This window comes from Paroedura picta, chromosome 3 (genome assembly GCF_049243985.1).
Source record: "Paroedura picta isolate Pp20150507F chromosome 3, Ppicta_v3.0, whole genome shotgun sequence".
NCBI classification, from domain to species: Eukaryota; Metazoa; Chordata; class Lepidosauria; order Squamata; family Gekkonidae; genus Paroedura; species Paroedura picta.
This window is the reverse complement of record NC_135371.1, coordinates 149084883-149101206: the sequence shown is the minus strand read 5'-3', so window position 1 is coordinate 149101206 and position 16324 is coordinate 149084883. Positions and strand designations below refer to the sequence as shown.

Genomic DNA, 16324 nt, shown 5'->3' with positions numbered 1-16324 from the left:
GAGGAGGAATTTTTCAGTGTGAATACTGTGCTATAAAACTCAGCTTATATACGGTATTGCGGATACAGTAATAGATGTAAAAATATAAAGTTAAGGAAAGAAGGAGCAGGGGTGTCTATAAGCATCCCAGTGTGTTGTGTATGTCGGCTGGCATTTTGAGAATAAAGCTCAATGGGGAAGCTAGCTATAGAAAATGGAGATATAGGTTGAAATGCCATAAATATGCAAAATAGTACAATTTTGTATGCTAAGTTATCAATGATGCATGTTACATTGTTCAATAATCAGAAAAAGAAGTCTAAATTTTATAGGAAAACGACTGCTACATATATTTAATTTTCTCTCAAAATTTCACCCTCCCCAAAGAAGAACAAAATGAAAAGAAAGAAAAGAAAAAAAGCATTTCCCCCATGACTTCAGAATTTTTTGGATATTTTACATCTGTGGAGCTGAAGCAAGGAGAATGGTACTGTTTTTGGGTGGGACTTGCAAAACTTTCCAGCTTCCTATCAATACAGCATACAAAGCTGCTTTGACTGCCATCTTTTCCAAGAGACTATATCACAGTTGATCTGGGAAAGTTGGAAAATTGGTTGGAGAAACATGGAAAGTGGGGTGAACGAGGTTGTGTGGCAGCTCAAAAAATGACTACGAATGAACAAACTACAGTACAATTTAGATATAAAGCAGTAGCATAACCTCCGTATGGAAGCAGTCTAAATTTCTCTTAGCTTATACACTAATTTTCTTTTTCTGTAATTGTCACAGCTGCCAGAGTTGGCATATTTAAAGCATGGAGAGATAAAGTGGCAGAGAAGCCCAGCTTAGCAGAGCCTTTGACAGCCGAGCAGATGGTGGAAGACGATGTCCATACTTTAAACCTTACTAATGAGATTAACGATATGATACTGGAAGTTGCCGATCTTTCATTGTTCAACAAAGGAGAAGTGAATGCTGTCAAATATATGGCAGCTATGGTGGCAAACTTGGCAAAGGCCTTTGGCCTTTTAAGTAGGCAGTGCCGTAGCCTAAAAATAAAGTTGGAAGTGGGAGCTGCAGAAAGTCGAAAGCAGGACCCCCAAATTACAAGCCTGCAGAGGGAATTGAGAATGATCATAGAGAAGAAGGCAGCATTAGAAATGCAAGTCCAACATGCTGAAGAAAGATGCAAGGTACTCCTCACCACAAATGAAGCCATGCAAAGGGAATTGCGAAGTGCATATGAGAGAGCACAGGTGAGTAAGACCTCCCTTGGCAAGTTTCCTTCAAGCAAGATTCCTCAAGAGCAGGAAAAGCCACAGGTGGATCTTGAAACTGATGAGAACAAGAAGGCCTCTGTAAAACAACTTCCAAAATTTCAGCCACCAGCTAGGAAGGGGCCTGGTATGGAAATTGAAAGATCTTCAAGCTTGGAGGAGGTGAAAAAACAGACATGCAAGGCGGAAATTGATGACACTGAAATGTCAGCACCAGTTGCTTCCATGGCACAGACTCCCCCTGCTCAGGACACTCAAATTAAGAGGACTGTGAAGTTTCAAGGGGAGGAGAGAATGCCACAGATAGTACCACAAACGTCACCAAGAGAAACAGCCCCACTTGAAAAAAAATCAGGTTTGGAGTTTCCTATACAGAAAGCTGTCGAACCCACCCCAAAACTGAAAGCCGACAGAGTTCCCACTGCCATACAAGATTCCAAGAAAACAAAATTACAAATATCCCAATTAGCAGCAGCCAGTGTCACAGAAAGTCCTTTACCCCAGTCATCTGAAGCAGGGCCTCAAGGTGGTATTCAAGAAATAACACCTGAAGGGGGACCATCATCACAGCCCTTAGCAGAAAATGTTCACACCCCCAGTATCCAAGAAGACATTGATTTTTCTGCAAAGAAACTAGTAACAGAACCTCCAATAGACAAAGCTAAGCCTTCAAGCATCCAAACGGATAGGCAGCCTACTCTACAGAAGCTGTCACTGAAACAATCAGTGCGGAAAATCATACATAGCATCAGATTCCAAAAGAATGCCACATTCCAAGGCGACATAGCAGATCAGGTCCCCTTGACAGCTCCAGATACCAGTGAGATGTTAGATGCAGAATTGCCAGACGGAAGTCCGTCGCTGAGGAGAACAGCTGAGAAGGAAGAATCTGAGAGTCAGGATGCTGGCAAGACGCAGGCACAGAGCCAGGAAATTGCCATACTCAAAGAAGAGACAGAAATGATAGACCCTAGAAATATATTGGCGGAGAGACCAACAGATATCAGTGAACGAGAAGCTGAGAAAAGCAAGCAAGCCAAGTTTATAAGATATATCATCCATGATTTAGGCACACAGTTGCAAGAGATTGCCAGGGAGAAAGGTGGTGTGATAAAAGAAGAGACTCTCAAAGAACTTTTTGAGGAATTAGACATAACCTCTGAAGACGATCTAGCAGAGCAGATGTATGGAAGCCTCCCCCCTGCAGACATTCTTGCAAAAGCACCCATAATGAAAAGGCCTGAAAGTGAACAATTACCTAAGTCTAGGGAAAGCATTGATGAAGCATCCTCTGGCCAGGACATGCAGTCTGCCCTTCAAGAGTTTCAGGCATCTATCCTAGCTTGCATAGACGACAAGCTGGAAAGACTAAAGAAGTTTCCCTCAGAAAGCTTGACGCAACCCATGAAGCCAACCAACCCAGAAGTCCAACATCTCTATGAGGCAATAGATAGAAAACTGGATGAATGCTTCTCTGCAATGAAGCCCAAATACAGACGTGCCATGATGAGCCAGAGGTCCCCGAGCCTAAGAAGCGAGGAAGAGGAACATCTGTCTCCCCCTGGCACTCAGTCTGTGTTTTCCCAAGAATCCTCAGTTAGTTCTCTGAGTCCTCCTGAAGGAGAACAACAAATGTTCCCCAAAGTCCGTAAGCTTTCAAAGCTGAGACCAAAATACTTGAAAAAAGTCCAAGCAGCATCTCCAGATCTACAAAAGCAGCAAGAGAAGATAGAGGACTCGTCCAAGTCTCCATATCTCAAGGAAGAAAAGGTGTTTCACCTGCCTGAAGTGGTTCTGCGAGTCCAGGAAGAGAAAAGGCAAGCAACGGAGCCACAACTTGCTGCGAGGCAGAGTCTGACGGAGTCATCATCCCAACAGGGGCTTTGGTTCATGCACCTACAGGAGCGGCTAGAGTGGGAGAAAGAGAGGCTACAGGAGGAACAATCGAGGTTGCAGGATGAACGCCTAAGACTCTGTGATGAAGAGCAATATCTGAACCACTGGCAGCATTTATTTGAGGGGCAGCAGGAGCAGTGGAACCAGCGGCGGCAGCAGCAGCAGGAGCAAGAGATCCTATGGAGCGTGCAGCTCGAGTATTGGCAGCAGCTGAAGCAGGACTATGATGAGCAGCAGCAGTATTGGAGGCTACAGCAGGAGCAACAGCAGGAGCAACTGCGCCAGCTGCGGGAGGAGCTGCAGATGCTACAGCAACAGTACGAGCAGCAACTCTTGCTGAAGAAGGAGCAAATAGAAGAGCAGGGACGTTGGGAACAGGTGCATGCCTGGCGCAAGGAGCAGCTGCGCACCTGGCAGGCGGAGCAGGAGGAGAGAGAGAAGCAGCGAAGCCAGTGGCAACAGCAGCTGGTGGACCATGATAAGCAGCTCGAGGCCTGGCAGCAGGAAAAGGTGGAGCAGGAGCTGCAGTACAAGAAGTGGCAGGAGAAGCAGCGGGAGCAACTGCAAGCGCAGGAGCGCGTCTGGCAGCAGCGCTATCAGCAGCAGCAGCAGCGCTGGCAGCGTCAAATGCAATGGCATCAGGCCCAGCAGCGCAAGCAGCAGACCCAGTTCAGGAAGGTGCAGGAGAGACAGAAGCAGATACGCAATGAAGAGAAGATCCTGGCTCCCCAGTTTCAAATGATAAGGACCAGCATCCAGGGGGAGTCGGTCAAGGAGGTCCAGTGGAAGGAACCCAAGGAACCTACATCCATCAAAATTGAGGCTCCAACATATAAAGCTCAACTACCACCTACTACCCGTACAGATTATCTCCTTCCTGCCACCCGCAAAACTGGCCGACTTCCTACCACCCCCCAGCTTAGCCCTGAATCTAGTCATGAATATCTCGATTCCTTTGACCTGGACAGTACTTTGCTCTCTAAGCCGTTACTCAGAGATGATGGTTTTCCTGCACCTGGTCTCACAGAGAAACGTTACTCAATAAATGTGGAAGAGCAGAGGAGAAACTTGGAGCTGCTGGAAGAAGTTAACCAGAAGGCCGGGCTTGACTCAGACCTGTATATCAAAGCCAAAGAGGCAATCACTCAGGCATTACACAGCAATGCGGAAAGGCTTGCCTTGTTCTTCCGGAAATACATCGCTTTCAGCCGCCTACAGGAAGTCAGGTAAGACAAAACTAACAAGTTACTATGAACCAGAGCATCATGGGAGCAAGCCATCAAAGATACTTTCAAGTTTTAATGCACTGCTACCAGACTAACTTGATGGACTATAATGGAAGGAATTTAACATTCAATGAGATTTTGTTGGATTAAACTACAGTTATCATTTGCAAAGGAATGCATCCTGAACTCTACATTAGCTAGGACTGTCAGCCTCCACATGGGGCCTGGAAATGTGGCAGTATTACAGCTGATCTCCAGACAATACAGATGAATTCCACTGCAGAAAATGACAGCAGATGTCTTGTCCCTCCCCAAATCCCACCTTTGCCAAATCTCCATGAATTTCCCATTCCAGGGATGGCAACCGTGGTGTTAGCTTCTTAATCAGTTTATTCAGTTTGAATGTTACCCCCTATACAATATAAGAACTACCATGGGCTTTCCTGCATTCTCATTTTCCTTACGTGTTTGTTCCTGTTGCTTGAGGATTTAAAAAAAAAACCTATTTCACATGTCATTTGCTCCCTCTAACAGTTGATTAGATATTAATTCATTTTATGACTGGCATAGAAAACCTGCAGTTTAAATCTGCAGTGAGATATGCTGGACATGCAGCAATGTAATATTGAATCCACCACTAGAGGGAACAAACACTTATAGGGAAAAAAAGAAGCAACAGGAACCCACAAGTGAGGGAAATGAGAATGCAGAAAAACCTTATGAGAGCTAAGCAGACTTAAGTGTTCCTTTGAGGAAAGGAAAGCAGCTCACTAGGCTTCTCTACAAAGTAGGATAGTCCTAGAACTGGCCTCTTATTTTTTGAACACACGGGAATATAATGATGTAAGAGATAATAGTATACTATAAATAATGGGCTGGAATCAGCAATCTGATCACTTGCAGGTGCTAGGCCATCCCTCCCCACACTTCCCTGGGCAGGCCAGCCAAGGCCTGGAGAGGCCTTGGCAGGCCTTTTCAGGGTGGGAGAGAAGTACGGGGGGGGCACTCTGCTCCTCCTCTTGCCACCCCAGCAGCTCTACCAAGGCCGGGCAAGACCACGACTGGAGCTGCTCGGGGTGGTGGGAGCACTGACAGGTTCCCCAGCACAGGTTCTGTCCCCCAACTGGCCCACAGTCCCAGGCCCTCCTCCCTCCCAGCTCCTGCTTACCGGACTGGAAGGGGGGATACGACCAGGGGCAGGACATCCTTCCTGACTGGCCATTTGTTACGTAGTGAGTCCCAGCTCCTCCCAGCACCCCTTTCCAGCTTTATTAATGACTACAGATATGCCCAACAAAGTGACATTCATCAGTCTTGGCCCTCATAACAAATGAGTTCGACACTTCTGCTCTAACAGTTGAATAAAACTAACAGATCAGTTAAAAATGTGCACCAGAGCTCTTGGCTCCTCATTTTCTTATCCTTCCCTTTACAGCTACTATAGCACCTTTTCTTTCTATTTTGTGCAAGGGGGAAGGAGACACATTCACAGATGCACTTCGGCTCTGAAGTGGAAAACAGCATAGGATTGCTATATTTTTAAATAGTTAAATTATTAGGTTGTATTTTTTAAAATTTACTTGCAGCACTAGAAGCATTTCATCAGCGTTATCCTTATTATTCTCCCTTCCCCACTCCACCCATTCCAATTTGCAGACGGACAATAACTGCAGGGCTAGAGGTTGCCAAAAATGACAAGGATGGCACTACAATGAAAAATCTTTACAAAGTTGTGGATAGGTTGGATGCTTACCAACAAAAGGTTCTGGGAGACTGGACATCCAGCCAAAAGGCCGTCGAGAAGGAACGTCAGCACAACATTGAAAATATGATTGTTCTGTTTGATCAGGTAAGCTTGTGAATTCATATCTCCAAGCAGGTCTATGTGTTCATTTCACTGCAGGTCAAACTGCAGGGTGAACCATATTAGGCAGTAGAAGTCACTGTGTAAGCATTGGCTCAACAACTGTTTGTTATGGTTTCATTTATTACACACTCACACACACAGAGGAAGCTGCTTTATATAGAATCAGACCATTGGTCTTTCAAGGTCAGTACTGGAAACTCAAACTGGCAATGGCTGTCCACAGTCTCAGGCCAAAGTCTTTCACATTGCTTACGACGTGTTCCTTTAAACTGGACATGCTGGGAATGTAACCTGGGACCTGCATGCACTGAGCCACTGAGCCACATTTAACTCAATAATTTTTTTATCTGATCTTTCTTTCAAAGAGCTCAGTATTCTCCCTACTTCTGATTTATTCTCACTACAACTCTGTGAGGTAAACTAGGCCAGTCACAAACTTTTACTTTAAGGTAATCCTATATATTTGATGGCTGAGCAGAGATTTGAAACTCCCTTTCTGAAGCACAGTATAAACTAGTACGCTACGCCCAGGAATAATTTCAGTTGTGGTTTGGTTTGCAGCATGGGGTTTTGTCCCGAGGTGACTATTTTATTTATATTTATTTATTACATTTATATACCATCCTCCCCTGAAGCTCAGGACAATTCTCAGGCTGGGGCCTCAGTGCTTTGTTTCACTATGAATCCTGGGTATTTCAATTCTCTGAAGCCAATATGACTCTTCTTGGGATTAGCCAGCCTTGGTTAAGGCATGGAATACCTGGGGCAAGTGCTCCATGTGGATCGCCCAATCCAGAATGCATATAAGGATGTCAATATAAGCAAATGTGAATTCTGAGTATCGAGACAGGGCCTTATTGACCAGATGTTCAAAGGTTGTGGCTGCCCCATGAATTATTATTATTATTTATTTCCCACCACTCCCTAGACGGGCTTGTGGCGGGTTACAACGTTCAATTAAAAAAACGTTAAAACGGACCACAAAAACAGTATCAGAAACATGGTGGAAACCCCTGCAGAACACTGAGAGCTCCCGCAGGAGCCACAGCTCACCCGGTAGAGAAATGGCATCAACAGAACTAGAACAGGCCCTGCAGGGTGGTTAATGCAGTCTTCTCCTGGCCCAATGGGTTCATAGGGATTAACCAATAGCATTTTGTGAGGTTTAAGACTGAGAGGTACTGAGCAGTCCCCAGCAGATTAATTAGATAGTCCACCCAGTCCACCAATGGAATGGGATACATGTTGAACCATGCCACTTTGTTCTCCTCTTAGTAGTCCTCACAGAACTTTATGCTACCATCAGGTGCTAATACTATGGGACCCCTCCAAATGCTATGCAGTGGCTCTGTTACGCCCAGTTGTACCATATTTTCCACCTCTCACTGGGCAGTATCTCATTGCTGGAGGCTTGCAGCTGCAGCCCCAGACACAGCCTCTAGTCATATGCTGACATTCAACAGGGGCATCACATCAAAATCACAAGATGTCACATTCCCATTGTATACAGCACTGGTCAGACCACACCTAGAGTACTGTGTGCAGTTCTGGTGGCCTCACTTCAAGGACGTAGATAAAATTGAAAGGGTACAGAGGAGAGCGACGAAGATGATCTGGGGCCAAGGGACCAAGCCCTATGAAAATAGGTTGAGGGACTTGGGAATGTTCAGCCTGGAGAAAAGGAGGTTGAGAGGGGACATGATAGCCCTCTTTAAGTATTTGAAAGGTTGTCACTTGGAAGAGGGCAGGATGCTGTTTCCGTTGGCTGCAGAGGAGAGGACACGCAGTAATGGGTTTAAACTACAAGTACAACGATATAGGCTTGATATCAGGGGGAAAAAATTCCCAGTCAGAATAGTTCAGCAGTGGAATAGGCTGCCTAAGAAGGTGGTGAGCTCCCCCTCACTGGAAGTTTTCAAGCAAAGGTTGGATACACACTTTTCTTGGATGCTTTAGGATGCTTAGGGCTGATCCTGTGTTGAGCAGGGGGTTGGACTAGATGGCCAGTATGGCCCCTTTCAACTCTATGATTCTATGATTCTATGATTCTAACTGTTACACTATGCTGATTCTTATACTGGCCCCTACTCCACCTGAATATTCTTGTCTAGGCCTAGAGAATTGTATACGTTAGGCAAATAACAACTCTTTCTCTCTGTCATTCTTCCAGCTTCAGTTGAACTACGGACTCCAGCTCAGCCCCCCCTACCCTATGATGAGAAAAGCATCAGGCACTTCAAAGGAGACCCAGCACTTGCCTCACATTGGCCCTGTCTACCTGAGACCTAAAGTATACCGTAGCCCCTTGTTTGCTATGAAGAAACCAATTGCATTCTCAGCCATTGTCAGGTACAGTATAACTGGAAGTAGGGACATTTAATAGGACATTAACTAATCAAAAGCCAAAACAAATATAACTAATTCAAGTGGAATGTTTAATGATATTTGTCAGTATTCAGAAATAATTGGATCTGGCCAGTATCCTGATACCTGGTGTGTGGCTTACAGTTCAAGCAGGAAATGATGATGTAGTGACAAGGCTGTTCTCTAGTGAGCAGAGTTACATGGAGATCTTTCTGCTAATGAGGATTGTGCTGAGAGTTCTATTTTCCAAAGTACATCAATCGCTTTGCTGGCTCACTGGCTTGCAGGAAGGCTTTAATTTGTTTCTATATAAACAATGTGGTTCCTCTTTGTTCACTACTTTTTTATCTCTTAGGTGGCACAAAAGTTAACACTTTGCCTGCATATGCTGGCAGACAGGCTGACAGTGCTGCAGGCAGATGATAGACAGCATCTGCCATTAGCCAGAGTTAATCAAATATTTGGCTGCATAAACTGGCATAAAAATAGCCAGCCAGCTGACTGAGAACAACGTATACAAATTCTACACTGCCAGAGGGAAGGGTGGCGTACACCAGGCGTTCTTCATGTTTCTGTGCTGCAATCCTTTCAATAGACAGAAAGACTAGTTGGAGATGGCTCAAGAGATCAGAGAGGAAAACTCAGTAGAGATACCTTTAAATATTAATTTATAACCTATCCATCAATTATGTTCAGTACTGCTTAAATAATTAGTTAATAACAATTAAAACACACACACATATATATAAGCAAACAGCATCACTAAAACACATCTTAAAACATCAGAGAGTGTCAGACATGGGAAAGCTACATCCTTCTGGCATTTTGGTGTAATGCCAGAGAGCCAGTTTGGTGTAGTGGTTAGGAGTGCAGACTTCTAATCTGGCATGCCAGGTTCGATTCTGCACTCCCCCACATGCAACCAGCTGGGTGACCTTGGGCTCTCCACAGCACTGATAAAACTGTTTTGACCGAGCAGTGATATCAGGGCTCTCTCAGCCTCACCCACCTCACAGGGTGTCTGTTGTGGGGAGAGGAAAGGGAAGGCGACTGTAAGCCGCTTTGAGCCTCCTTCGGGTAGGGAAAAGCGTCATATAAGAACCAACTCTTCTTCTTCTTCTTATCCCAGCACTATTATGCCACCATTTCCAACCCTACACACTCACTATAAATTGTTAGGAGATCTGTTTGTTTCACAATTAAAATGTACTTGTAGTGGGGCAATGATTAATTTGGATAGGATAAAACACTTTTTCTCCAATTCTAATTAATTCCACTGCCAGGACTAACGAACGAACGAACGAACGAACGAACGAACGAACGAACGAACGAACGAACGAACGAACTAACGAACTAACTAACTAACTAACTAACTAACTAACTAACTAACTAACTAACTAACTAACTAACTAACTATTATTTAAGTCCTGCTACTCCCATATCATGGCTAATGGTGGGTTACAATAATAAATATACATTAACAGCCCCCTAAAACAATAATAAAATCCCTATAAAAACCCACCTCCCAGGTAGCAAAAGTTCCCACCCCCTCCCCCGATATAACAGACCCTATGATGGCACAGTGCCTCGGGGGCAATTCCAGGGGTGCCTCATGACCTGGCTAGCCAGCAAGGGGCCCAGATCTAACCTGCCCTGGCCTCAACCAAAACCTGGCAGAACAGCTCCATCTTGCAGGTCCCGCAGAACTGAGAAAGCTCCATCAGGGCCCTCAGCTCTCCCAGGAGCTCATTTCACCATTTGTTTCATCCGCCATAGCAGAATGGTTAAGCAGCCTTTCTTGACTTTTTAGCCATTGAGAAACCTCTGAAATATTCTTCAGGCTTCGAGAAACCCCAGCAGTGATGCCATCGTGCAGAATATAGCTGTGTGCACGCACACCCGGAGCCCCTCCCCTTCCCACACAGGCCTAGCCATTTTGGAAGGGGGTCATATCACCCCACAAATGTTTAACATTTTTTAATATAAAAAAATAACTTCCACCCATTCAGGAAACCTTTCCAGGGCTGTCAAGAAACCCCAGGTTTTCATGAAACCCTGGTTGAGAAAGCCTGGCTTAAAGTATTGGATTAGGACCTGGGGCAAATAGGTTTGAATCCCCACTCTGCCACGAAAGCTCAGCAGATGACCTTGGACCATCACAATCCCTCCAGCCTCACCGATTTCACAGGGTTGTTATGACGACAGGGGAAGGAAAGGAGAACAGGTGTAATAAACTGCTTTAGGCTGTGACAAAGGAGACACATGTTTTTAAATTGGTCAAAACCCTTAAAATACAATAGTACCCTGAACTGACTAAGAGGAGGTAGACGTGGAAGTAATTATGGTTACTTCTTGGCCCTATTCTTTCTCTTCAGGATAAATGTTTTGGGAGAATCCTTCAAAACAATTTCACCTCATCCCCATTCATTTTTCCTTTTCCTGACTGACTCTCGACTGCCCTCAACACTGCATGGCTCATAGAGGACAACGAGCATGCCTGTGCTCACTAGGCTATTGGGGAGAGTCCTTTTAAGAAAGTACAAATTATTGTTTTTTCCGCATATCTAGAAAGTCCCCTGGGTATGCAGGGACTCATTCCTTATGTATGGGGACTCAATACCCTGTTGATAAGCATGGGGTCATCAAATCTGGGCTTAGAAAGAATAATTAATGAAATGTATATGCCGCTGTCTTGCCAAATATGCCTCGAGGGTAGCTCACCACAATAAATTCAATACAGCATATTAAAATCAACTCAACAGAGAATTTAGTTTATTTGCTGTATTTATAGATTGCTTTTCAGCTGTAATAACGCCCCACATAGTTTCCCTTAAAAGCAATTTAAAAACAATTGTGATCATGAAATATATCTGCTGCAGAATAAATCAGCTCCCCCCCCCAATTATATTTCCCAGTACTGACACCTTCTTACTTTGTTAGTTTACAGCAGCCCTTTTTAACTGTTACAGTTCCATTGTTCTGGTTCTGCTAAGCCAAGAGAATTCATGACACTATGACTTCTCAATACATGCATTCCCCAGTTTGTGTGAATGGGGCAACATACTATTTTCCAGCTTGGATATACATAAGTGGAAATCCAGATTTATTCAGGCCATACGTTTGCATGTATTGAAGCTGGAAAATAATGTGCTTTACCCCAGTCACACTAAACAGCAAACACACATATCAGGGCAATCACACAGTGTGCTCTTCCAGTAAGTGAGCAGCAGTGCCAAAATTCTTACAACTGAAAATAGTTAGCAAGGTGAGGGAAACAACCCTCTGACCCCAGAAAATGGACTGCAAAGCAGACCACTGCATCATCCAGTGTGCAGGGAGTGTCTTGTAAGCAGCCAGTGACAACTGTGAAACGCTTTTTTTCTTCCCTTGGAGTATAACAGCATTTTCTTTGCTCAACAGAGATGAGGGCAGTGAACAGATAGAATCACTGTGGCAGACAGGTATCACAGAGCTGAGCATCCCGCTTGGACCTAAAACACCAGTGTCCCTGCTGTGGTCCCAGACTTATGGCTTCCCAGATATCCCTAGATTATTGGAGCTTGACATCACCTCTCTTAGGAACAAGCCCCTACAAGAAATAAAGACACGGTAAGTGACTTTGCGTTCTTTGAATCAAGATGATGCCATCCGTCCCTTTGGTCAAATAAGACAATCTACTGAAATCAGTGTAATTTTGTTGGTGGAAATTAAAGAAGTAGGGTCCAAGGTGGAAGAACTGTCTTCCCACTTTTGATTTTCTGCCTGTAAGGACCTGTAACTTGGCCCATAGAAGTTGTGTTTCTGGGTGCACATGTGAGTGCCAGCTCCCTGGCGTTGTACCTTGAGAGGCTTTATGGGATGGTATTTACCAGGTGATGTTATTTATCTCTGTTCTGAAAAAGCTTCAGCTGCTTTTTTCTACACAAGGGATGAGTCATTTTTTTCCTCCAAAGCTGTTGGCTACTCTTCATGTGAGGAAGAAAACAGCATCAAAAATGTTATAATAGTTGTTGTTGTTAGGTGCAAAGTCGTGTCCGACCCATCGCGACCCCATGGACAATGATCCTCCAGACCTTCCTGTCCTCTACCATTCCCCGGAGTCCATTTAAGTTTGCACCTACTGCTTCAGTGACTCCATCCAGCCACCTCATTCTCTGTCGTCCCCTTCTTCTTTTGCCCTCAATCGCTCCCAGCATTAGGCTCTTCTCCAGGGAGTCCTTCCTACTCATGAGGTGGCCAAAGTATTTGAGTTTCATCTTCAGGATCCAGCCTTCTAAGGAGCAGTCAGGGCTGATCTCCTCTAGGACTGACTGGTTTGCTTGCCTTGCAGTTCAAGGAACTCGCAAGAGTCTTCTCCAGCACCAGAGTTCAAAAGCCTCAATTCTTTGACGCTCGGCCTTCCTTATGGTCCAACTTTCACAGCTATACATTGCAACTGGGAATACCATAGCCTTGACTAAATGCACTTTTGTTGGGAGGGTGATGTCTCTGCTTTTTAGGATGCTGTCTAGATTTGCCATAGCTTTCCTCCCCAGGAACAAGCGTCTTTTAATTTCTTTGCTGCAGTCCCTATCTGCAGTGATCTTGGAGCCCAGGAAAATAAAATCTGTCACTATCTCCATTTCTTCCCCATCTATTTGCCAGGAATTGAGATGGTCAGATGCCATGATCTTTGTTTTCTTGATGTTGAGTTTCAAGCCAACTTTTGTACTCTCCTCCTTCACCCGCATCAAAAAGCTCTTTAGTTCCTCTTTACTTTCTGCCATTAGAGTGGTATCATCTGCATATCTGAGGTTGTTGACATTTCTCCCTGCAATCTTGATCCCAATTTGTGACTCCTCTAATCCCACCTTTCTCATGATGTGCTCCGCATACAAATTAAATAGGCAAGGCGACAGTATACAGCCTTGCCGAACTCCTTTCTCAATTTTGAACCAATCAGTGATTCCGTGTTCAGTTCTCACTTTTGCTTCTTGACCTGCATATAAGTTTCTCAAGAGACAAATAAGATGCTCTGGTATTCCCATCTCTTTAAGAACTTGCCACAATTTGTTGTGCTCCACACAATCAAAGGCTTTAGCATAGTCAATGAAGCAGAAGTAGATGTTCTTCTGGAACTCCCTAGCTTTCTCCATGATCCAGCGTATGTTGGCAATTTGATCTCTAGTTCCTCGACCTCTTCAAAATCCTGCCTGTACTTCTGGAAGTTCTCGGTCCACATATTGCTGGAGCCTAGCTTGTAAAATTTTGAGCATAACTTTGCTAGCATGAGAAATGAGTGCAATGGTGCGGTAGTTTGAACGTTCTTTGGCATTGCCCGGTTGCTATGCAGAGGCAGGCAATGGCAAACCACCTCTGAGCATCTCATGCCTTAAAATCCCTATGGGGTCCCCATAAGCTGGATGTGATACGATAACCCTTTCCACTACTGCATTTCAGTTAAAGGGGTAGGGCAGTTTATTTCCTCCAGGCAAGTGGCAACTCAAGTGGGGAGACTGTAGCAGCTTCTGCGAAAGGGATGAAAGCAGACAGCACAGCCAAAATTTTTGGATGAGGAAGCGAAAGTTCAAGGTGAATTTATATGCTTCTTATCTCTGCTTCTTTGTTGAATGAGCAGTAGATGTCACTGTTGAGTTATATATATATATATATATAACTTCTAGGGCTGAACCACACATCAATGAGCAAGTTTTTGAGTTCCCCAGAACTAGTCATCTTCAGTACAAAAGCAAAACTGAAGGGGTGGAGAAGAAAAGGATATTTCAGGGCGTGGTTGCTTGCTCTCACAATTCAACCTCATAACTAAATGTGAAGGGGGGATTTCTAGGAAGCTGGCTAAAAACTCCATCCTTAAGAAACCTTAATGGGTTTTTTATTAGGAACATGAATGTTTCTAATCTTAACTGTTAAACTTCTCACAGTGGATCTCTACATAAGAACCCCCTTACATGTTTCAGATGAAAAGCAGTTCTTTTCATGGTATCATTGGAGCCCTTTTATTTTTTATTATATTATATTTATGTACCACTTTCCTTTCTGGTGCAAGGCACTTTACACTGGAACTTTCATCAACAGTACAATATAATAGACTTCTTGATTTGAATACATAACATTCTTAGCAATAGGAACTTGTATCAGAAAATAAAAGTTTACAAATTAACATTTAACAATGGACCATTTAATTCAGTTTACTGCACTGTGGTTTAGTTCTTTTATGTGGGTGCAGTTGATGATGGGAGGGACCTCTGGGCTCTGGTTGGTGGTTAGCTCACTTGTCTCAAGTGAAAGTCTGGTAGAAGAGATCTATTTTGCAGGCCCTGCGGAATTGTTTTAGCTCCAGCAGGGCCCTGATGTCATCTGGGAGCTCATTCCACCAGGTGGGGACTAGGACAGAGAAAGCCGTGGCTCTAGTTGAGGTCAGACAAGCCTCCCTGGAGCTAGGGATCACCAATTTGTTGATGTTAGTGGAGTGTAACACTTTCTGGGGGGCATATGTGGAGAGGCAAAATCTCAGGTACTCAGGGCCCTGACCGCATATGGCCTTGAAGGTGATTACCAGGACCTTAAGCATGAGCCGGTAGTCAACTGGCAGCCAGTGGAGCTGTTGGGAGTGCAGGCCATACGTGGGCCCTCCAAGATGTTCCTGTAAGAACCCTGGCTGCTGCATTCTGCAGCAGTTGAAGTTTCCAGTTCAGGAATAAGGGTAGGCCTAAGTAGAACGAGTTGAAGAAATCCAGTCTAGAGGTGACTGTCGCCTGGATCACCGTGGCTTGATGTTATGGGGCCAGGTAGGACACTAATATGTTGGTTTGGATAGACATAGCATGTGTGTACTAGTGAATGTTCAGTGCTAGTGTGGAGTCACAATTTGTAATTTAATTAATGTACATTGTAAGAGGCTTTCAAATATTAATGTCCAAAAGTGTGGAACATCATCTTATGAATACTTTTTGAGGACTGTAATGTGTCAGTCAGTCAATCCTACACTGGTTCCTTCATCTCCCCAGTACATACCATTTTGCTCATTCTGCCTCCTTGAACCGCACCTTATATCTGAGAACCCTTTATGTGAATTCAACCAGACTTTATTTTTATTTTGAATAAAACCTGCACAGATCTGAGCTGTAAAATATGTCTATGAACAATAAACTATTCTTTTTTTTCTTTCAGGGTACAGAGTATTCCTCGATGGAAATTATCTGAATATAAATTTAATCATTTGTAAATTAGACAGTAATCAATACATAATTTTAATATGTAATTTAATCCAATAGATACCAAAAGTAAAATATATTCTTATATAGATGATTGGAAGACTGTGTATATTTTCTCACGTCTGAAGATTTTTCAGAAGCATGTTTTCATAACTTGCCTACTGTCAAACATGCTAGTGCATTTGTTTCTTTAGATATTTATTTAAATATTTCTGACACATCTCTCCACAACGAGGACCCACAATTGCTTATACACGTAATTTCCCGTTTTTTCGTTTTATCCTTGTAACAACAACCCTGTGAGGTACATTAGGTTGAGGGAGAGTGACTGGCTCAAGATCACTCAGTGAGTTTCCAAGGCAGCATGGGGATTCACACATGGCTCTCCCAGATTCTAACCCAGCACTTCAACCAAATCCCCACACTGGCTCTCTTTGTATAGGACTTAAACTGGGAATCCTGAGAGTCTGGCACTGGTACTCAGCTCCCTGTACTACCACA

The 16324-nt window shown here is 44.0% G+C and overlaps 1 protein-coding gene across 2 annotated transcripts in view; it reads left to right on the top strand.

The window, feature by feature from the left end:
- The window catches only part of LOC143833155 (uncharacterized), a 42115-nt gene extending 26201 nt beyond the window's left edge, over positions 1-15914 (top strand). For both annotated transcript variants that reach the window (XM_077328625.1, XM_077328624.1), the window contains 5 exons: positions 769-4378; positions 6035-6227; positions 8416-8594; positions 12030-12218; positions 15780-15914. In XM_077328625.1, coding sequence (XP_077184740.1) covers positions 769-4378; positions 6035-6227; positions 8416-8594; positions 12030-12218; positions 15780-15834 — 4226 coding nt within the window. In that variant the 3' untranslated portion in view covers positions 15835-15914. The remainder of the gene's footprint in view (positions 1-768; positions 4379-6034; positions 6228-8415; positions 8595-12029; positions 12219-15779) is intronic.
- The last annotated feature ends 410 nt before the right edge of the window (positions 15915-16324 follow it).